The sequence below is a fragment of the Physeter macrocephalus genome, chromosome 4, assembly GCF_002837175.3.
Source record: "Physeter macrocephalus isolate SW-GA chromosome 4, ASM283717v5, whole genome shotgun sequence".
NCBI classification, from domain to species: domain Eukaryota; kingdom Metazoa; phylum Chordata; class Mammalia; order Artiodactyla; family Physeteridae; genus Physeter; species Physeter macrocephalus.
In genome coordinates this window covers 102,423,378-102,448,020 of record NC_041217.1, presented here as the reverse complement: position 1 = coordinate 102,448,020, position 24,643 = coordinate 102,423,378, and the positions used below count along the sequence as shown (strand labels likewise).

The following is a 24,643-nucleotide window of genomic DNA, read 5'->3' as shown; positions in this document are numbered from 1 at the left end:
TGTCTGGCCTTACATTTAGGTCTTTAATTCATTTTGAGTTTATTTTTGTATATGGTGTTAGGGAGTGTTTTAATTTCATTCTTTTACATGTAGCTGTCCAGTTTTGCCAGCACCACTTATTGAAGAGGCTGTCTTTTCTCCATTGTATATTCTTGCCTCCTTTACCAAAAATAAGGTGACCATATGTGCACGGGTTTATCTCTGGGCTTTCTATCCTGTTCCATTGATCTATATTTCTGTTTTGGTGCCAGTACCATACTGTCTTAACTGCAGCTTTGTAGTATGGTCTGAAGTCTGGGAGGCTGATTCCTCCAGCTCTGTTCTTCTTTCTCAAGATTGCTCTGGCTGTTCGAATATTACTCAGCCATAAAAAGAAACGAAACTGAGTTATTTTTAGTGAGGTGGATGGACCTAGAGACTGTCATACAGAGTGAAGTAAGTCAGAAAGAGAAAAATAAATTCCATATGCTAACACATATATATGGAATCTAAAAAAAAAAACCTGGTTCTGAAGAGCCTAGGAGCAGGACAGGAATAAAGATGCAGACGTAGAGAATGGACTTGACATGGGGAGGGGGAAGGGTAAGCTGTGACCAAGTGAGAGAGTGGCATGGACTTATATATACTACCAAATATAAAATAGCTAGCTAGTGGGAAGCAGCCGCATAGCACAGGAAGATCAGCTCAGTGCTTTGTGACCACCTAGAGGGGTGGATAGAGACCCAAGAGGGAGGAGATATGGGGATATATGTATATGTATAGCTGATTCACTTTGTTATAAAGCAGAAACTAACACACCATTGTAAAGCAATTATAATCCAATAAAGATGTTAAAAAAACAAAAAAAAGAAACTGATGGTTTACTGATTGCTTTACACAGACACTCCAGACAGAAAGCATTGACATTGCAGACTGAAGCTAAGCTAGTTGCAACAGAAATAGTATAATAAATTCTTTTAATTAATCATATCATCAAATTCCTCAGGAAATCAGACAACCAATTAAAAATTTAAAACAATCCTATAAAAAGAAAAAGAATAAAGAGTTCAAGTGAAGTTCTAAAGGCTTCTCCTATGATTAAAAATACATGAATTTTTAACGCAAATACTTGAAAATACATGTTTTGTTCAGAAGCTTTTTACTACTTCCTTAAAATGTTCATGGCTGTGTTATAGAGAGTATCCTTACAAAAACTGAGGTAATGCTGTGGTGGTAAAATTATAAACATAAAAGTTAGATCACCTAGATCAGCACTGTCCAACAGAAATATAATGCAAGCCCCTACATAATTTTAAATATTCTAATAGCCAAATTTAAAGTATAAAGAAATAGTTGCAATTGATTTTAATAATTTATTTTATCAAATATAGTCAAAATATTACATATTTTTAGTATGTAATCAACATTTTTTTAATTAATGAGATTTTTTTTCCCCCCCCAAATCAGCTCTTCAAAATCTAGAGTATATTTTACTCTTACAGCCCATCACAATATAGACCAGCAACATTTCAGGAGCTCAACTGTCACATATGGCTAATGGCTTCCATATTGGACAGTGTAGACTTAGATGTTGGTAGGATACAAAGATATATAAATTAAGGTTTCAAAGATTCCTGCTTACCATATTTTAAAAAATAAATAAAATACATTTACTTTAGTTTAGAAGAACCATTTCCTCATCCTCATATTTTACCCCCCAAAATCTGCTAAAAAGTAAAATCTGATTCTAAATAACAGAATGCAAAAGGAAACAAACATGGGTGCAATGCCAAACTTTAAACCACACAAATAATAGCCCGTTTAAAATTTAAATTAACACTATTCCCCTCCTTAATTAAAATGCATTGCTATTACACTTGAACCTTACCTTCTTAAATTCATCTCAGCTAAAGCCTTTGTATTTTTAAATGAAAAACACACTTAACACAGAAAAAAAAATAGCTGTCCTATTTCAACTTCAAGGTTATCAATAATTAACTTTCATCAAACAGATCTTTGACATTGTATTGAACCATTTCTTCACATCTTCCTGGGGTTGCCAGATGATTTTTAAAAAGTGATAACTGCAGTAAAACTATGAGAAGGAAAAAGTTTCTTTATATAATTTGGTATTTTCATGTTTCTTCAATTTTAATTTTCTAAAATACTGCCAAAGTATTTTATACTTTCTTAATCAAAGACGGTTAAACAACACAAGAGATTCATCTACATTTGCAAAAGAGAAGAAAAAATCCTAAATAAAAGCATCTTCCCTGTTAGAAGTAACAGTTGTGTCTCAATTTTTACTTTAGACACATAACTTGCATATTTATAAAGTGGTCAGAGAAAGTTTATTTTATTATTCTTGCAATTTTTTTTTTGGACTTAATACGTTGGTGGGGTACTAGGGCAGAACAGGGGAAGGTGAGCTAGATCTTAGTGTTTGTCATTTTATTTTTTATTAAAGTCAGAAAGATGTGTTTTTCCACCAGGATTGTTCTCCTAAGGCAAAACAAAATATTGCTACATTTACCCATTCTCTACACATAAATCCTTCCCATGGATTCTGGGTTTTAATGATTTTTTTAAAAAGAGTGAGAGACTCAAAATGTGAACTCAAAAAACTACAAAGTTTTGAGTAATTCCACACAAGAACAAAGGGTGAAAACCTTCCGCTTCTTTTACTTCTTCAAAGTCTTACTTGTCAAAATCTCTTTTCTAGACATCTTTAAACAGTTCTAACAATTATTATTTAATTGTTAACACATATGCCAAGCACATCTAGTATTCTGGAATAAATTTTGAATTACTTGAGAAAAAGTTCATCTATACACACACCACTTGCAACAATTTTTATATGGTGTTTTCTATATTTTAGTTATACAGTAATTATTGATCATAAACATAAAAATAAATTCAACTTTGGTCACTTACAAACTCAGGGCCAAAGTTATCTTTTGTGCGAACTACTTTTTCATGTAAGAACCAATTCAAAACTTATAAATTCTTTACATCGTTTAGCACTATCTATAAGTGTTTTACTTTGCCAGTCCTGCCCTAGTTTTATATTCCACTAAGTTTTCCACACCATACACCTCCTTTTGTTCTCTTTAACAGTCCCCACCACTTTGTTTTCTGTGAGCATCTATTTGCTCATAAGTGCCTTCACACAACCCAACACTCCACTTTGCTCTTTCATGAGCCTCTTCCAAATTCATCTTATCCAAGAAATTTTGCCAATCTACATATTATGCTAGAAAACTACCTCCTCCTAAAACTTCAACCAAAAGACTTTGCTCTAAATCTTTCAAATGTAATAAGCAAAGGGGCACAAAGTTAATACCAATACACACATAAAACCCACATAAAGTTATCATCATGTGGCACACCAATCTTTCTATCTTACCCATCAAATGCTGACAGCCAAAGAAAACCCTTTAAAAGCACTTTCTAGGAAACAATAATCAGAAGGGGACAATTTCTATTGCCAGGTTTGAATGGGCTAACATTAGGTCTTCTTCTAGTTGTTCATTTGGGCCAGGTTTAAAATCTCTAGCTTGTAAATTCTATTTCCAGGTAATTTCTTTCACGTCTCTATTTTCTGTCTCCATATCAACAGAAAGGGACCAAACCTGAGGACAGGTCATTTGAAAGCAAAAATTTCAACAACTACCTCAGCAATAAATTTTTTTTAAAGCTGAGCAGAGGGGCTTCCCTGGTGGCGCAGTGGTTGAGAGTCCGCCTGCCGATGCAGGGGACACGGGTTCGTGCCTCGGTCCGGGAAGATCCCACATGCCGCGGAGCGGCTGGGCCTGTGAGCCATGGTCGCTGAGCCTGCGCGTCCGGAGCCTGTGCTCCGCAACGGGAGAGGCCACAACAGTGAGAGGCCTGCGTACAGCAAAAAAAAAAAAAAAAAAAAGCTGAGCAGAGTTAATATTCAGAATATATAAGACTTTGGCCAACAGGCAACAATGGACAGCAATTTCTGAAACTCGGGAGATAAGTGAAGTAAGACCTATGATTGCCATCTTACCTGCCATGAGAGAGTTTCCAGATTCTGGCACGCGTAGGAAAAATTCAACAGAACCTAGTGAACTTTCTAAATTGAGTAGACAGAGCTGAGAGCATGAGGAGACCAAAGTGGCTAGAGTCCAAGGAACAGAGTATCAGAGAGGTAAGAAGTACACAAACAAGATCTGCAGAGATTGACAGAGGATACCCATTAAGTATTCAGCTGGGAACTGATCAGCACATGTATGTAAAGAAACTACCCAAAGCTAGAGAAAAAAAACCACCAGAAAAGATTAGATTTAACAGAGGCCACCATTCACACAGGGCCAGGAATAGTATCTGTCCCCACCAGCCAGACTGGAAAACCTGTTTCAAGGCATATTGGGTAAAGTACACAAAAGGGTCATGCCTCAGTAGGAGGGAATAATAGCACTAGGCTGTGCACTACTCCAGAGCAAATTCTTTCTAAGTAACTTAACTGCATTCTTGAACAAAGCTCAAGAATATTTATAGGAAAACAGCCAAACCAAGTGAGGTAAAATTCACAATGTGAGACATCCAATCAAATATTATCAGGCATGCAAAGAAGCAGAAAAATATAACCAATGAGAAGAAAAAGCAATTAATCAAAAGCAAACTGGTATTGATAGAAATGTTAGAACTACCAGACAAGGCCATTAAAAGTTATTAAGACTATATTTCTGTACGTTCAAAACTTAAGTAGAGACATAAAAACAACACTCAGCTCCACCTTCTAGAGATGAACAATGTGAGATGGAAAAACACACTGGATAGGACTGATGGCAAATTAGACATGGCAGATCACAATATAGAGAACTTGAATACAAAGCAATAAAAATTTTCCAGAAAGTGAACACGATATCAGTGAGCTGTGGAACAACTTCGAGTGGCCTAATATTTGTGTAATTAGAGTCACTGAGGAGGAGGAGAGAAAGAAACAAAAAAATTTGAAGAATAAAATGGTTAAAAAGTTTCCAAATTTGAGGAAAATTATTAAGTCTACAAGAAGTTCAACAAAACCCAAAAGTAAGAAACATGCAGAAAACTACAATAAGGCACCTCAGAATCACTGCTTAAAACCAGGGATAAAGGACTTCTCTGTGTGGCTCAGTGATTAAGAGTCCACCTGCCAATGCAGGGGACACGGGTCCGAGCCCTGGTCCAGGAAGATCCCACATGCCATGGAGGAACTAAGCCCGTGCACCACAACTACTGAGCCTGCGCTCTAGAGCCTGCAAGCCACAACTACTGAGCCTGCATGCCGCAACTACTGAAGCCCAGGAGTCTAGAGCCCACGCTCTGAAACAAGAGAAGCCACCGCAGTGAGAAGCCCATGCACCGCAACAAAGAGTAGCCGCCGCTTGCCACAACTAGAGAAAGCCCGCACGCAGCAATGAAGACCCAACGCAGCCAAAAATAAATAAATTAATTAATAAATTAATAAACAAAACCAGGGATAAAGAAAAAATCTAAAAGGAGACAGAGAGGGGAAATGGCACATTATATACACAGGAACAAAGATAAGGATTGCATCAGATTTCCTGATGTAAACAATACAAAAGTGAAGTCAATGACACATCATTACAGTACTGAAGGAAAACAAACAAAAAAAACAAACAAAAAGCCCTGTCAACCTAGAGTCCTATACTTCAGAAAATATATTTTTAAAAATCAAAGGCAAAATGAAGACTCAGACATACAGGAGTAACCCACACTACATGAAATATAAAAGCAAGTCCTCCAGACAGAAGGAAAATTCTATCAGTTGGAAATCTGGAGCTAAAAAAGAACCAAAGAGCACCAGAAATGGAAGCTATGTAGGCAAATATAAGATTTTTTTCATATTATTTCAATCTCATTTAAAAGATAATTGACTACTGAAGCAAAAATAATAATGTAGTATGGGGTTTATAACATACACAAAAGCAAAATGCATGATAAAACTAGCACAAAGGATTGGAGAGGAGAAATGGAAACATACTATTCTAAATTCTTACACTATGTGTGAAATGGTATGAGATCTCTTGAAAGCATATTGTGCTAAGTTAATTAAGGATGTATACTATGAACCCTAAAGCAACCAGCAAAATAACAAAGAGTTATAGTCAATAAATCAACAAAAGATAAAAGAGAATCATAAACAACATTTCATTCAGTCAAAAGGCAGAAAAATTAAAAGAACAGGGCTTCCCTGGTGGCACAGTGGTTGAGAGTCCACCTGCCGATGCAGGGGACACGGGTTCGTGCCCCGGTCCGGGAAGATCCCACATGCCGCGGAGTGACTAGGCCCGTGAGCCATGGCCACTGAGCCTGCGTGTCCGGAGCCTGTGCTCCGCAGCGGGAGAGGCCACAACAGTGAGAGGCCTGCGTACCGCAAAAAAAAAAAAAAAAAAGATAAAGAACAGTAAAACAAAATGACAAATATAAACATAACCATATCAAGAATTACATTAAATGTAAATGATCTATTTTCCTCAAAACCTAGAAAATACTATGTTAACTAAAAGAAGCTAGTCACAAAAGACTACCAATGAAATGTCCAGAATAGGCAAATCCATGGAGACAGAAAATAGATTAGTGGTTACCAGCAGCTGGAAGGAGGGAGGAAAGGGGAGACTAATGGGTACAAAGTTTCTTTTGGGAGTCATAAAAATGTTCTGAAATTGGATAGTGGTAATGTTTGCACAACTTTGTGAGTGTACTAAAAATACCACTAAATTGTACACTTTAAAGGGATGGATTTTATGGTATGTGAATAATTAAGAGCACAATAACATTACAATAAAAATACTGGAAAAGGTGCTGAAATAATAATAAGCATATATTTTCTAAGATCCAGCAAGAAGATTCTAATCCCCACTTCACTCTATAAGGAGTGTGAGTATGTGATCTGCTGTGGCCAATAAAATGTGAGTTGAAGTTATGTGTATCACTCTCTAGCAGATGTTTTAAGATATATTTCCACTATTTGCCATGAGTCTGGTTTATCCTGCATAGGGGCTGGTCACTGGTCCAGAAATGAAGAAGTGTGCAGCAAAAATGTACTCAGCCTGCAGTTTGAGATGAATGTTAATGTGAGCAAGAAATAATTTTGTCATAATTTTTTTAAAGTGATCTAATTACCATAATTAAAAGGCAAAGATAGTCAGATTGTATTTTAAAAAGCAAGAGCCACTATATGCTAACTGACAAACTTTAATGATAAAGAAAAAAATAGAATAAAAGTAAAGGATGGAAAAATATATAAAATTTTAACATTATTCAAAAGAAAGCTACAGTGACTAGAAGAGATAAAGTAGATTTCTAAGCAAACAATATTACTAGGGATAATGAGTGCATTTCACAACAGGACATACAATTCTGAATGTTTATATACACAATAATAAAACTTCAAATTACATGAAACAAAGACTGATAAAATTTAAAGAGAAATAAATCCACAATTATAGTTGGAGGTTTCAATACTCCTCTCTCAACATCTGACATCAATATCTGATACGACAAGTAAACATAAAACCAGCAAAGACACAGTAGACTTGAACAACACTATCAATCAATTTGAATCAATTAACATTTATAGAATACGCCACCAAACAACAGCTAAATACACAATCTTCTCAAGTGCACATAAAATATTTATCAAAACAGACCATACTCAGGACCATAAAATTTAAAGGGATGTTGCTAAAGCAGAGCTTTAGGAGAAACGTGCAGCACTAAACACTTATATTAGAAAAGAGGAAAGATCACAAAGATATTACAAGGACACAAGACATTACAGATAAAGGTCAAAGACATCGGAAGACAACTACAGACCAATTTCCCTCCTGAACATAGATGCAAAAATTCCAAACAAAATTTTAGCACATCAAATCCAACAATATTTTATAAAGACAGTAAACAATACTTTATAAAGACAGTATATAATGACTAAGTGGGGTTTATCCTAGGAATGCAAAGTTGGTTTAATATTTAAAAATCAATGTAATTTGCCATATTAAACTAAAAGAGGAAAACGATGTAATCATTTCAATAGTTTCAGGAAAAGCATTTGACAAAATCCAACTTCTGTTTCTTATAAACTCTCAGCAAATGAGAAATAGAAAAGAACTTCTTCAATCTGATAAAAGTCGTCTACAGAAACCTACAATTAACTTCATATTTAATGCTTTTCCCTTAAGATCAGGAAAACAAGGCTATCTGTTCATCGCTTACACTCAAATTTGTACTGGAGGTACTAGTCAGTTGCAATAAGGCAAGAAAAAGATATAAAATGCATCCATATTGTAAAGGAAGATACAAACATGCTTTTATTCACGGACCACATGCTCATCTATGTAGAAAATCTAACGGAATCTAGAAAAACAACAAAACCTACCAGAACAAGTGAATTTATCAAGGCAGCAGGATACACGAATGACAAAAGAAAAATGATTGTATTTCTATATGGTAGCAATGAACAATCAAAAATTAAATTTACAAAAACAATACCATGCACAAGTAATAAGTAAATGAGAAATATATTGTGTTCATGGGTGGAAGGCAATACTGTTAGGAATTCAACAGCATTCTGATTAAAATCTCAGCAAGCATTTTTGTACAAATTACTTCATGTAAAATTCACAAGGGTATGATAAACAGCAAAAATAGTCAAAAGCACAAAGATGGAGGATTAACACTATCTGATTTCAAGACTTATTAGGAAGCTACAATAATCAAGACAGTGTCATACTAACATTAAAGTAGACACATAGATCAGTGGAACAGAAAAAGAATCCAGAAATAAGCATATAACGTATACAGACAACAGACTTTTGACAAAAGTGCAAAAGTAATTAAGTGGAGAAAGGACAGTCTTTTCAACAAATACAAAAACAAACATGCATATTCAAAAACTGAACTTTGATCTATGCTCTGTTTCATACAAATAAATTAACTCAAATGTATGACAGTAAATCTAAAACTTAAAAATATAAAACTTCTCTAACACAGGAGTCTACCTGTGTGACCTTGAGCCATCAAAAGCAAAGTCCATAAAAGAACAACTTCAAATTGGACTTAATCACAATTTAAAACTTGTGCTCTTCAAAAGATAATGCTAAGAGAATAAGCCACAGACTGCAAAAAAATATTTGAAAAACATATATATGGATAAAGGACTTGCACCTGAAATATATAAAGAACTCTTAAAACACAATAATAAGAAAGCAAACAACCTAATTTTTTTTAATGGGCAAAAATTTCAGACAGGCATTTAATCAAAGATGATATATCAACGGCAAATAAGCACATAAAAAGATGCTCAACACCATTAGGGAAATGCAAATTAAAACCACAAGATACAAATACCTATTAGAATGGCTGAAATTAAAAGACTGACTGTACCAAGCATTGGTAAGGATGTAGAAGAACTGGAATGTTCATACACTGATGATGAGAATGTGGAAAACTATAGGCCCTTTGGAAAACAGTCTGACAATTAAATGTACACCTACCATATAAACCAGCCATTCCATTCCTAGGTATCTACCCAGGAGAAATGAAAGCATAAATCTATACAAAGGTTTGTACACAAATGTTTATAGCATTTCACAACAGGTGAGTAGGTAAACTGTGATATATCCATACAATGGAATATTTCTAAGCAAAAAAAAGGAATGAAGTATTCATATCTGCTACAACATAAAAATTATGCTAGTGAAATAACCCATTAAAAAAGGGTACATACTGTATGATTCTATTTCTATAAAACTGTAGAAAATGCAAACTAATCTACAGTGACCAAAGGCAAATCAACAGCTATCTGGGGATAGAAAGGCAGATAATAGATATGTTCATTTTCTTGATTTGGTTGATAATTTCACAGGTATATACATATGTCAAAACTTATCAAATTGTACACATTAAGCATGTGTACTTTATTATGTACATTATATATCAAAAGAGCTGTTAGAAATTATCTCTCTTATTACCCTTAAAGCCAGTGGTGGTATATATCTTGACTGAATGTAAAAGGACGCTCTTCCAATAACTCTTTAATAGCTGATACCCTAAAGAACTTCTGATAGTAATATTAGTGAAGGGGCACCCAGGGTCCACAGTACACATTAATAACAAAGTAAACAAGTATTCTATATCACACCATTAAAAGAAAATAATACTTTGCCTTCCATGAATAAATTTATGAAGAGATTTCCCACTCTAAATCACAAATCAGATATCCATCCTAAATTAAATAATTCTACAGCTTAACCAAAGGGGACTATTTAGAGAGTTTAAAAAACAAAAATGGAAGTTTTATTTGCCTTAAAAATCTTTTCTAAAATTCAGGAAAAATTTAGATAATTTGCTATATTAAGAAAACAAATCTCTACAGCCATCCAAGGTAGAAGAAAATTTTAGCCCAACTTTAGTTTTAAGACCACCTCCTCCAAAAACGACTTGAATACTTTTGTTAAGTAGCTCTGATAAACAAGGAGCCAAAAACTAAACATTTTTTTTTTCTTTGGCCACACCACACAGCTTGCAGGACCTCATTCCCTGACCAGGGCTAGAACCCGGGCCACAGCAGTGAAAGCCCAGAATCCTAACCACTAGGCCACCAGGGAACTCCCTTAAACATTCTTAATTTGAACAAATATTTAAAATTTTGATTATGGCATATATACATATATGAATGGCTGAGTTTGTATGATAATTAAAAGAAAGAAAACCCAAGCAACCTCACTTACCTATTTTGTTCCTCCAGTTTAGCCAGGAGTTCTAAGTCGTCTGGACTCAACTGTGACGGGGAAGATGGTGAAAGGGCTGGCGTTGACAGTGTGGTAGACGAGGATGTAGTGTGTAATGAAGCAGATGGACTTGCCACCTGACTGGCCATCTGACTGACTGTATGTGACACTGTGTTCTTCACCCATGAGAGAGTAGAACTCAACTTTTCTGCAACCTTGTCTGTCGCCACCTAAGGATAAAAATAACAGTTGAATACATCAATTGTATTGTATGCATTACCAAGAACTTAATAATCCTGGTTAGTTTTACTTTATAACCACCATCAGAATATTCTCTTTGAGTTAATAAAGGTAAAACCTGTTTTAGCAATGATTGTCCTAACACAGAGCTTTTGGAAACTCCTTATTTCAGTTCTGCGACAGGAACAAATTAGAACAATGTTTTCCAAACTACAGGCTAAAATCCATCAGGGAGTGATAAAATCAATTCAATAGGTAACACCACCGTTTTTTAAAAATGAAAAAGAGGAGAAAGTGTCAATGTAAAGATATGTTGTCTTATAAAATTTCTGTCTCAGTTGCATATATGTATTAAAACTACATACTACATGTATGTTGAGTTGGGATATGAAATATATTCTTTATTTGGGTTACAGTCAAAAACATTTGAAAGCCGAGGAACTAAAACATGTCCATTAGGTGATGAGGACAGGGAAATCCTATAATATGACCAACAATTCAACAAAAACTGGGCTTAGCATAAATAAGATGAAATGAGACTCATGATGTATCTTCAAACCACTAAAGCGTATTTTTATTGAAGAGGATTTAGCTCTAGAAGAACAAAATTATGATAAATGACTGACTTAACAGAGTAAGAGAGTTTCAGGGTACAATTTTCAAATAGTTAGAACTAGTCAGAAATAGAATGGGATGCCTAGAAAGAGGAGACATTCTCTACCAATAGCTACAATTAAGAATCCATAACACAACATTGTAAAGCAACCATACTCCAATAAAAATTTTAAAAAAAAAGAATCCATTATAAGAGTCAACATGGAAACCTAAATGTCCACTGACAGATGAATGGATAAAGAAGATGTGGTACATATATACAATGGAATGCTACTCAGCCATAAAAAGAATGAAATAATGCCATTTGCAGCAACATGGATGCAACTACAGATTATCATACTAAGTGAAGTAAGTCAGAAAGAGAAAAACAAATACCATATGATATCACTTATATGTGGAATCTAAAATATGACACAAATGAACATATCTATGAAACAGACTCAAGAACATAGAGAATAGACTGGTGGTTGCCAAGAGGGACAGGGTTAGGGGAGGGGTGAAGTGGAGTGGGAGTTTGGGATTAGCAGATGCAAACTGGTATATATAGAATGGATAAACAACAAGGTCTTACTGTATACCACAGGGAACTATATTTAATATCCTGTGATAAACCATAATGGAAAAGAATATGAAAAAGAATGTTAAAAAAAATTAATTATAAGAGTCAAAAGTCAAGAGTTGGTTGAAGATGAGTTTCTGTTTTAGATGGGCAACCAGGACTAAAAAAGCCTTTCAAATCCCTCCCATCTCTAAGATTCAATGAACTATACAAACGTCTATATATTCTTCATAAATCATGCCAAAGTCCTAAGCAGATATGCCTAGAGCAAATTCATTTGAAACACAAAATATACATAAGTAATATTCAAACAGTCATTACTTCACTAATGAAAAACAATGTGAACAATAACCATATTTGAATATCTATATAAAACTAAACATTCTTAATTTGAGTTTACAAAATAAGGTACAGTAGTTTTTTTCAAGGGATTATACTTTTTTGAAACTATCACAAAAAGAGCTTCTTTTTCTTTTTTAATAGATCTTTATAGGAGTACAGCTGCTTCACAATACTGTGTTAGTTTCTGTTGTACAACAAAGTGAATCAGTCATATGCATACATATACCCCATATCCCCTCCCTCTTGAGCCTCCCTATCCCACCCCTCTAGGTCATCACAAAGCACCGAGCTGATCTCCCTGTGCTATGTGGCTGCTTCCCACTAGGTAACTATTTTACATTTGGTAGTGTATATATGTCGATGCTACTCTCATTTCACCCCAGAGTGAAGATAAGTCAGAAAAAGAAAAAGAGCTTCTTGATTGTGAAGTTCTTAGACAAAAACTATGAAGTGCTTTTACGTGCTTTGAGAAGATCTTAAATTTTATGCAATAGAAAATGACTAAAGCACTATAAAGTTGTTTTCTAGATAGACATATTCTCAGCTAACCTTGGTTACATATAGCAACTTATACACACAAAAATTAAAACACCAACTTATATACACAAATAAAAATGCCACCCAGACTACCTTAGCAGATACTACTCTCCCCTCATGGGCTGTCCAAGTCTTTCCTTCTCACTTCATCAACACAGACATGTCCCCACTTCCTTTCACCTCACCCAGCAGCAGGAAAATTCAATGTACGTAAAAGGGATTCTAAGGTCATAGTTATGCCACTCAATGTGAGGCTAGAACTTCTGAGACAAAGATTTGATTACAAGTGAATAGGGGCAAGAGTTTTATTAACTTAAAGATACCTCTCATTTTCTTTTCATTTTCAGTAACTTTTTCATTTTAGAACTTACTTCCCTTGGAATGGCATTATAGAAGGGATCAGGGAGCTCTTACTGTTGAGGGAAGAACCCACAAGAAAAACAAGCAGGATGAAGTAGAGGAACCAAGGAAAAGAAGTATGGGGACGATCATTTAGGCTTCCAGGCCAAAAAAAAAAGTCCTCGCCAATGAATAGACCAGCAGCACAGGTCATTAGGGCAAAAGGCCAGATAGTAACCAATAATTTAGCCAGAACTTCCTTTGTACCAGGAAATGGTAAGAGCCATGGCAGACAACAAGAGAGCTTGTTGTAGTTTGTTATCCTACTGATTTTCTCTACTCAGTTACAACTACAAATTCAATTGTGAAGATGGCACTAATTTGCATTCCACAAGCACACTTTATTGTAAAACAGAAAACCTAACATGTAAAATTTACAGAAAAATGTTACCCTTTACTAACACTGACGACTAATTTCAAATATACTTACAACTTTCAAAAATTAATGCTTACAACAAGGACCTACTGTATAGCACAGGGAACTATATTCAGTATCTTGTAATAACCTATAAGGGAAAAGAATCTGAAAAAAAAAGAATCAAAGGATCACTTTGATTTATACACCAGAAACACTATAAATCAACTATACTTCAATCTTAAAATTGAAGTATATGGAAATAAATACGGGAAAAAATTTTTAAAGAAAGAATTAATGCTTTACCTTTCCATTATATAAAAGTTCTCTACTCGAGCTAACTGTAGCAAAGGCAAAAAACACCTATTATTTGCTTTAATTTGTTTTTAAAAATAAATTTATCATACCCTTTCTGCACACTGTAGCAACAGGCTTCCACTTAAAAAATCTGGAATAGGGCTTCTCTGGTGGCACAGTGGTTGAGAGTCTGCCTGCCGATGCAGGGGACACAGGTTCGTACCCCGGTCCGGGAGGATCCCACATGCCATGGAGCGGCTAGGCCCGTAAGCCATGGCCGCTGAGCCTGCGCGTCCGGAGCCTGTGCTCCGCAACGGGAGAGGCCACAACAGTGAGAGGCCCGCATACCGCAAAAAAAAAAAAAAAAAAAATTTGGAATAACCCAGAGCACAATCCTGACATCCTTTCAACCTTGATGAAATGAGATTCAGTCTATAACTACTGAAGGCTCAACAACCCATCTTTACAATTTAAAATTCTTAAATATAACTGGAGTATGTAATTGCAGTTGCACTTTAATAAAGTTTAATTCTCATGGTTCTAGAAATTCCACAGGACTGAGTTATTTTTCATATATCATCATGTCCTATTTTTCCTTTAACTCTACCTTTCCAAATCTCTAACCTGCCACCTCTAAAGCTCTTTCCCTCATCCTATGGTAAATTGAGGTCATGAGTACACAATAAATCTGACAATGCAATTATGTCACAAAGGTTGTCACAAAGTTCCTGTCTACCTCACAGAGGTGTTATGCATTTATTTTTAAACATGAACATACTTTGAAAAGATTAAAACCATTATTAAAAAGGCTTGGTAATCAGACACAAAAGGCCATACATCGTATGATTCCATTTACATAAAATGTCCAGAATAGGCAAACCCAGAGACAGAAAGTAGTTGGGCAGATTGGAGGGACTGGAGATGGGGGGATGGGGAATGACTGCTAATGGGTATAGAGTTTCTTCCTAGAGTGATGAAAATGCTCTGGGACTGGACTGCAGTGACAGTTATACGACCCTGTGACTATACTAAATGCCACTAAACTGTACACTTGAAAGGAGTGAATTTTATGGTACGTGAATTATATCTCAATTTTAAAAGAGCTTAGTCAATCTGAAAAATCTACATAATGTATAATTCCAACTATATGACATTCTGGAAAAGGCAAAATTATGGAGACAGTAAAAAGATCAGGATTTGGGCGAGGGAAGGGACAAACAAGCAGAACACAGAGGATTTTTAGGGTAGTGAAAATGCCCTGAATGACACAATAATGGTAGATACATGCCATTACACATTTGTCCAAGCCCACAGAATGTAAGCCATCAAGCGTGAACTATAATATAAACTATGGACTGGATGATTATGATGTGTCAACATAGTCTCATCAATTGTAACACAGGTACCACTCTGGTGGTGAATGTTGATAATGGGGGATGGGTCTGCATGTGTAGGGGTAAGGGGTAGATGGGAAATCTCTGTGCTTTCCACTCAATTTTGCTGTCAACCTAAAACTGCTCTTAAAGAATAAAATACTAATAAAATAAATTAAATAAGAAGTTTAGTAAAAGCCTTAGATATTGCTATAATATTTGAATAGGATCTCCCATGAGAAACAATCATGGTTCCTTTATCACTTTATATTTTATTAGAACTTATAAAGATGCTCTTAACTCCCCAAAAGGACTGTTTCTAAAGATTCCAATTTTAGATCCAAAATCTAAAATACTCTAAAGCAGGTATCACTACTTTCCCCATCTTAAAAGTGATGATACATTGGGGCTTCCCTGGTGGCGCAGTGGTTGAGAGTCCGCCTGCCAATGCAGGGGACATGGGTTCGTGCCCTGGTCCGGGAAGATCCCACATGCCACGGAGCGGCTAGGCCCGTGAGCCATGGCTGCTGAGCCTGTGCGTCTGGAGCCTGTGCTCCGCAATGGGAAGGCCACAGCAGTGAGAGGCCCGCGTACCACGCAAAAAAAAAAAAAAAAAAAAGTGATGACACTTTTTTTTTTCTTGTGAAGCTTGTCTTGTGATCTATTTTGTGATCTATTTTTTTAACATCTTTATTGGAGTATAATTGCTTTACAATGGTGTGTTAAAGTTTCTGCTTTACAACAAAGTGAATCAGATGACACTTTTTAAATGGTGACCCAGAGAGGTTACACAACTTTTATATTAGAAAGCTATTAAGAGTGGAACAGTCTGGTTTGAGAGTCTCTGCTCTTAACCACTGTCAAGAGTGAACAAGACCCGTGACTTCCCAGGTGTTCCAGTGGTAAGACTCCACACTCCCAATGCAGGGGACTCAGGTTTGATCCCTGGTTGGGGAACTAGATCCTGCATGCATACCCCAAACTGAGAGTTAGCATGCTGCAATTAAGAGTCAGCATGCTGCAATTAAGAGTCAGCATGCTGCAACTAAGAAACGTGAGTGCTGCAACTATGAGCCTGCATGCTGCAACGAAGATCCTGCAATGCCGCAACTAAGACCTGGTGCTACCCTAAATAAATAAATAAATAAATGTTAAAACAACGACAACAAAATAAAGTGTACAATTCAATGTTTAAAAAAAAGAAAAAAAGTGAATTAGACCAAAAGTTGACAAGAGATGTAGTCACTAATGACCTCAATTAATCCATTCCACAGTGAAGGAAGCAGAAACCAGATTACAGAAGGTTGAGGACCATCTTAGAGAATTAGGAGCTGCAAAATAATCCCATTTCTATCACTGTGACCTTTATTCTTGAGACTTCTTGATTCAGACTGATTCCTGAAGGCTGGAGGTTCCAGTAAATTGGTCAGGATTTTACTATGTAACAAACCTTACTTTCCAAAAATGCCTTCAAACACGCTAACTTCAGTTGATTTTATGAAACAAAGAAAAAAATTGATACAATTCAGATAACTAGACTCTTTTTTTTTTTTCCTATCATTTTGCGGTTACTTTGTTTTATAGTATCAAGGCTGGGGCTTCCCTGGCAGTCCAGTGGTTAAGATTCCGCGCTGCCAATTCAGCGAACATGGGTTCGATCCCTGGTCAGAGAACTAAGATCTCACATGCCATGTGGTGTGGGCAAAAAAAAAAAGAAAAAAGAAATTAAATAAAGGCTGATTCAACAATTTAGCATATTTTTTTAGGACTTTTCACAATTAGTATTAACTCTTTTTTTTTTTGGTCATGCCAAATACATATATATATGTATATGTGAATATGTATATGTGTGTATATATATATGTATATCTACATATACATATATATGTATATATTCACATAGATTCAGAATAGATAAGGAACTCCTAAAATAAATAACTCAAACAATCCAATAAAAAATGGGCAAAGGACATTTCTCCAAAGATATACAAATGGCCAATAAGCATAATAGGCATATGAAAAGATGCTCAACATCACTAATTAGGGAATGCAAACCAAAGCCACAATAAGATACCACTTCACACACATTAGGATAGCTGTTTTTTTTCATTTTTATTTTATACTGGAGTATAGTTGATTAACAATGTCATGTTAGTTTCAGTTGTACAGCAGAGTGATTTACTTACACATGATTACATATACATGTATCTATTCATGTACACACTGCTATATTTAAAATAGATAACCAACAAGGACTCACTGTACAGCACAGGGAACTCTGCTCAATACTCTGTATTAACCTAAATGGAAAAGGAATTTGAAAAAGAATAGGACAGCTATTATAAAAATTAAAATTAAAAAAATAAAAACGTAAAATAACAAGTATTGGCATTGCTGATAGGAATGTAAAGTGGTAAGAAGGTGCAGCTGCTGTGGAAACAAATATGATGGTTCCTCAAAAAACTGAACATAGGATTACCATATAATCCAGCAATTCCACTTCTGGGTATGTACCCAAAAGGATTAAAAGCAGGGATATTTGTATATCCAAGTTCGTAGCAGCATTATTCACAACATCCAAATGGCAGAAGCAACTCAAGTGTTCATCAATGGATAAATAGATTTTTTAAATGTACTATAGGGACTTCCCTGGTGGCACAGTGGTTAAGAATCCACCTGCCAATGCAGGGGACACAGGTTCGAGCCCTGGTCCGGGAAGATCCCACATGGCACGGAGCAACTAAGCCCATGCGCCACTACTGAGCCTGCGCTCTAGAGCCAACGAGCCACAACTACTGAGCCTGTGTGCCACAACTACTGAAGCCCGCACACCACCACGAAGAGTAGCCCTGGCTCACAGCAACTGGGGAAAGCCTGCATGCAGCAATGAAGACCCAACACAGCCAAAAATAAATAAATAAATAAAATCCAAAAAAGAAAAAAAAAGTACTATATACACATTGTTATGTGCAATGGAATATTATTTGGCCTTAAAAAGGAAGAAAATTCTGACATATGCTACATGACTGAACCCTAAAGGCATTATTTTAAGTGAAATAAGCCAGTCACAAAACGACAAATATTCTATGATTCCACTTATATGAGGTACCGAGAGTAGTCAAATTCATAGAGGCAGAAAGTAGATTGGCTGCCTGGGAAGTGGGGTATGGGGAGTTTAACAGGTACTCTGGAGATGGAGTGATGATGGTTGTACAACACTGTGAATGTACTTAATGCCACTGAGCTGTGCACCTAAAAATGCTTAAAATGTGGAACTTCCCTGGTGGCGCAGTGGTTAAGAATCCGCCTGCCAATGCAGGGGTCACGGGTTCGAACCCTGCCCCAGGGAGATCCCACATGCTGCAGAGCAACTAAGCCCATGCGCCACAACTACTGAGCCTGTGCTCTAGAGCCTGTGAGCCACAACTACTGACCCCAAGTGCCACAACTACTTAAGTCTGTGCGCCTAGAGTTGGTGCTCCACAACAAAAGAAGCCCACGCACCACAATGAAGAGTAGCCCCTGCTCGCCACAACCAGAGAAAACCCGCGTGCAGCAACAAAGACCCAACACAGCCAAAAATAAATAAATAAAATAAATAAATTTATTTTTTTAAAATGCTTAAAATGGTAAATTTTTTGTTATGTACAGTTGATCCTTGAACAACATGGATTTGAACTGCATGGGTCCACTTACACACAGATTTTTTGCAATAAATATGTACTACAGTACTACAAGATCTGCAGATGAATCTGAGGATGCAGAGCCATGAATACAGAGTTCCAGCTGTAAAGTCATACGTGAATTTTCAACTGTGGGAGGTTCGGTGCCCTTAACTCCTGTGTTATTCAAGGGTCAATGGTGCATTTTATCACGATTAAATGAAAAAAAGAAATTTACATTTTTCATTCCTTATATTAGTAATCTGTGTCTTTCTCTCTTTTGGTCTTTGTTAGACTGGCTAGAGGTCTATCAATCTTTTCAAAGAACCAGCTTTTAATTTTGTTGATTTTCTGTTATTGTCTTCCTGTTTTTGGTTTTATTTATTTATGCTCTAATTTTTATTTCTTTCTTCCACTTGCTTAAGGCTTATATTGCTCTTTTTCTCTGGTGCTCTAAGCTGGAAGCTTAGAAACTCATTTTATATCTTTCTTCTTTTCTAACATATACATTCAATGCTCTAAACTAATCTCTAAGCACTGCTTTTGCTGCTTTTCATTTTCCTTTATTTGAAAATATTTAAAATTTTTCTTTGGACTTTTTTTTTGATCCATGTGTTATTTAAAAGTGTGTTGTTTAATCTCCAAATATTTTCAGATTTTCCAACTATCTTTCTGTTATTTCTAACTTAATTCCATTGTGGTCTAAGACCACATGTTCAGGTATGTTTTAGGACCCAGAATATAGTGCATCTTGAAGACTGTTACATGTGAGCCTGAAAAGAATGTATATTCAGTGGTTGTCAGATAAACATCATTAAATACACTTGACTGATGGTACTATTCAGCTATATCCTTACTGATTTTCTGCCTCTGCTGTACCTATAAATTACTGAAAGACAGGTGCTGAAGTCTCCAACCATAACAGTGAATGTACCTAGTTCTCCTTGAAGTTCTATCAGTTTTTGCCTCATAAACTATGTCTTTTAGGAGACTTGACCCCTTCATCAATATATAATGTCTGAAAATTTTCCTTCTCAAGTCTGCTTTGTCTGAAATTAATACAGCTACTCCAGCTTTCTATAGATTATTCAAAAAAGTAAATAAATAATTCGTACAATACATGGGTGGGTTTGAAGGCCATCTGGTTTCCAGTTTCCGGCTGTTTTTGCCTGGGTTATTTCCCTTACCTTCCTAGAAATACAATTTTGCACTTAAAAAGATGTTTGCATTTCTAGATGCTTTATATAGGAAGAGTTTTTCCAAGCTATGTAGTGAACCGTACTGCTAAAAGCTGAAGTCCTGTAGATTAGGTGAATTTTTTTTTTTATAGAACTTCTCAGAGACATAACTATAGAAGACAGAGGAATGTACTTTCCAAACTTAACTGCCCGTAAATCCTTTTTTCACCATTATCTGCAAAACATATTCTGAGAAATGCTGTTTCCAAAGAGTATTCATTCTTTAAGGCGTTTGTAACTTCGTGTTCTCACCTTTCCCTTCATTTCTATGGTACATTTCGTCTATATAGTCAGTCCTCTGTAAATGGTGGTCCCACATCCACCAATTCAACCAACCATGGATAGAAAATATTGAGGGGAAAAAAAATTCCAGAAAGTTCCAAACAGCAAAACTTGAATTCGCCCCTCACTGGCAACTATGTACACAGAATTTACATTTTATTAGGTATTATAAATAATCTATATATGATTGAAAGTATTCAGAGATGTGCATAAGTTATATGCAAATACTGCGCCACTGAGTATCCCAGAATTTTGGTGTCCACAGGGGTCCTGGAATCAATACCCTGCAGATACTGAGAACGACTGTATTGAATATTTTGATATTCATTAGTAAAGTAATACCAGTTAATATTTACTGACTGCTTATACTCAGATACTTGATGATATCACCTAATTTAACCTCCAACCCTATGGTATACATGTCATATTGTCCTTATATTGTTATATTGTTAACCTTTTAGATGTACTGCCTCTTAGCTCCTTACAAAATAAAAAGAATATTTCATATATATTCATATTATCACCAAAAAGAGTATAATAGGTCAAAGAGACTACTCTTTACTTTTCATGAATCCTCTTGATGACTTAAGAACAAAGCTATGTGTACAGTAATCAAAACAGAATGGTACTGGCACAAAAACAGATACATAGATCAATGGAATAGAATAGAGAGCCCAGAAATAAACCCATGCACCTATGGTCAATTAAACTATGACAAAGGAGGCAAGAATATACCATGGAGAAAAGACAGTTTCTTCAACAGTGATCCTGGGAAAACTGGACAGCCACATGTCAAACAATGAGATTAGAATATTCCTTCATACCATACACAAAAATAAACTCAAATATAAGACCTGAAACCGTAAAACTCCTAGAAGAAACACTCTTTGACATAAATTGTAGCAGTATTTTCTTGTGGCACTCTCCTAAGACAAAAGAAATAAAAGCAAAAATAAACAAATGTAACTTGATTAAACTTAGAAGCTTTTGCACAGCAAAGGAAACCACTGACCAAACAAAAAGAACACCTATGGAATGGGAGAAAATATTTGCAAATGATGTGAACGACAAGAGGTTAATATCCAAAATACACAAATAGCTCATACAACTCAAAGTCGAAAAAAAAAACCAAACCCAATCAAAAAATGGGCAGAAGATCTGATTAGACATTTCTCCAAAGAAGTCATACAGATGGCTAACAGGCACATGAAAAGATGCTCAGCATCGCTAATTATTAGACATGCAACTCAAAACCACAATAACATACATCATCAAAAAGTCTACAAATAGGGACTTCCGTGGCGGGCCAGAGGTTAAGACTCCGTGCGTCCAATGCAGGGGGCACAGGTTCGATCCCTGGTCTGTGAACTAAGATCCTACATACCACACAGCACAACCAAAAAATAAAACAAAAATTTTTTGTTAAATAGTTGAGTTGGGGGACGCCTTCAAGATGGCGGAGGAGTAAGACATGGAGATCACCTTTCTCCCCACAATACATCAAAACTACAGCTACATGTGGAACAACTCCTATAGAACACCTAGTGAATGCTGGCAGAAGACCTCAGACTTCCCAAAAGTCAAGAAACTCCCCACATACCTAGGTAGGGCAAAAGAAAAAAGGAAAAACAGAGACAAAAGAATAGAGATGGGACCTGCACCTCGGGGAGGGAGCTGCGAAGGAGGAAAAGTTTCCACACACTAGGAAGCCCCTTCACTGGCGGAGACAGGGGGTGGGCAAGGGGGAAGCTTCGGAGCCAAGGAGGAGAGCGCAGCAAGAGGGGTGCAAAGGACAAAGTGGAGAGATTCCTGCACAGAGGATCACTGCGGACCAGCACTCACCAGCCTGAGAGGCTTGTCTGCTCACCCGCCGGGGCAGGTGGGAGCTGGGAGCTGAGGCTCGGGCTTCAGAGGTCAGATCCCAGTGAGAGAACTGGGGTTGGCTGCGTGAAGACAGCCTGAAGGGGGTTAGCACACCACAGCTAGCCAGGAGGGAGTCCGGGAAAAAGTCTGGACCTGCCTAAGAGGCAAAAGACCATTGCTTCAGGGTGCGCGAGGAGAGGGAATCCAGAGCACTGCCTAAACGAGCTCCAGAGACGGGCGCGAGCCACAGATATCAGCGTGGACACCAGAGACGGGCATAAGACCCATCTGCTTCTTGGTCTGCTGCAGCCACCAGGAAGCCTGTGTGCAAGCACAGGTCACTATCCACACCTCCCCTCCAGGGAGCGGGTGCAGCCTGCCACTGCCAGGGTCCCGTGATCCAGGGACAACTTCCCCAGGAGAATACACGGCGTGCCTCAGGCTGTTGCAACGTCATGCTGGCCTCTGCCGAGAGGCCGCCACAGAATAGCCCTGCATTCGGTACCCCTCCCTCCCCCGGGCCTGAGTGAGTGAGGCCCCCTAATCACCTGCTCCTTTAACCCCATCCTATCTGGGCGGGGAACAGATGCCATCAGGCAACCTACAGGCAGAGGCAAGGCCAAATCCAAAGATGAACCCCAGGAGCTGTGCAAACAAAGAAGAGAAAGGGAAATTTCTCCCAGCAACCTCAGGAGAAGTGGATTAAATCTCCACAGTCAACTTGATGTACCCTGCATCTGTGGAATACCTGAATAGACAATGAATCATCCAAAATTAAGGCAGTGAACTTTGGGAGCAACTGTAGGCTTGCAGTTTCCTTTCTGAATCTAATTTGTTTCTGGTTTTAGGTTTATTTTAGTTTAGTATTTAGAGCTTATTATCATTGGTATATTTGTTTACTGATTTGGTTGCTCTCTTCCTTTTTTAAAATATAGGGGCTTGCCTGGTGGCGCAGTGGTTGCACGTCCGCCTGCCGATGCAGGGGAACCGGGTTCGCGCCCCAGTCTGGGAGGGTCCCACGTGCCGCGGAGCGGCTGGGCCCGTGAGCCATGGCTGCTGGGCCTGCGCGTCCGAAGCCTGTGCTCCGCAACGGGAGAGGCCACAACAGAGGGAGGCCCGCATACCACAAAAAATAAATAAATAAATAAAAATAATAAAATATATATGTATACTTTTTTTCCTTTTTCACTTTTTGTGAGTGTGTTATGTGTATGCTTCTTTGTGTGACTTTGTCTGTATAGCTTTGCTTTTGCCATTTGTCCTAGGGTTCTGACTATCGTTTTTTGTTTTTGTTTTTTCAGTATAGATTTTAGCGCTTCTTATCACTGGTGGATTTCTTTTTTGGTTTGGTAGCTCTCTTCTTTCTCTCTTTTTTTAATTACTTTTTAATTTTTTTATTTTAATAATTTTTTCCATTTTAATAACTTATATTATTTATTTCCCCTTCCTTCCTTCCTCCCTTCCTCCCTTCCTTCCTTGCCCCCTCCCTCCCTCCCTCTCTCTCTCTCTCTCTTTCTTTCTTTTTCTCCCTCTTTTTCTGAGCCGTGTGGCTGACAGGGTGTTGGTGCTCTGGCCGGGTGTCAGTCCTGAGCCTCTGAGGTGGGAGAGCCGAGCCGAGTTCAGGACATTGGTCCACCAGAGACCTCCTGGCCCCATGTAATATCAAATGGCAAAAGATCTCCATCTCAACACTCAGACCCAGCTCCACTCAACAAGCAGCAAGCTCCAGTGCTGGACACCCCATGCCAAACAACTAGCAAGAAAGGAACACAACCTCACCCATTAGCAGAATGGCTGCCTAAAATCATAATAAGGTCACAGACACCCCAAACACACGACCAGACACGATCCTGCCCACCAGAAAGACAAGATCCAGCCTCATCCAGAAGAATACAGGCACCAGTCACCCCCACCCGGAAGCCTACACAACCCACTGAACCAAACTTATCCATTGGAAGCAGACACCAGAAACAACGGGAACTACGAACCTGAAGCCTGCGAAAAGGAGACCCCAAACACAGTAAGTTAAGCAAAATGAGAAGACAGAGAAATACACAGCAGATGAAGGAGCAAGGTAAAAACCGACCAGACCAAACAAATGAAGAGGAAACAGGCAGTCTACCTGAAAAAGAATTCAGA

The 24,643-nt window shown here is 37.3% G+C and overlaps 1 protein-coding gene across 10 annotated transcripts in view; it reads right to left on the bottom strand.

The window, feature by feature from the left end:
• EVI5 (ecotropic viral integration site 5) overlaps nt 1-24,643 on the bottom strand; it is a 224,315-nt gene that overhangs the window by 156,742 nt on the left and 42,930 nt on the right. For all 10 annotated transcript variants that reach the window (XR_008617203.1, XM_024119714.1, XM_024119715.2 and 7 more), the window contains one exon: nt 10,743-10,972. Coding sequence is in view for 9 of the 10 variants with exons in the window: in XM_024119714.1 (XP_023975482.1) it covers nt 10,743-10,891 (149 nt within the window). In the remaining variant the exon portion in view is untranslated. The remainder of the gene's footprint in view (nt 1-10,742; nt 10,973-24,643) is intronic.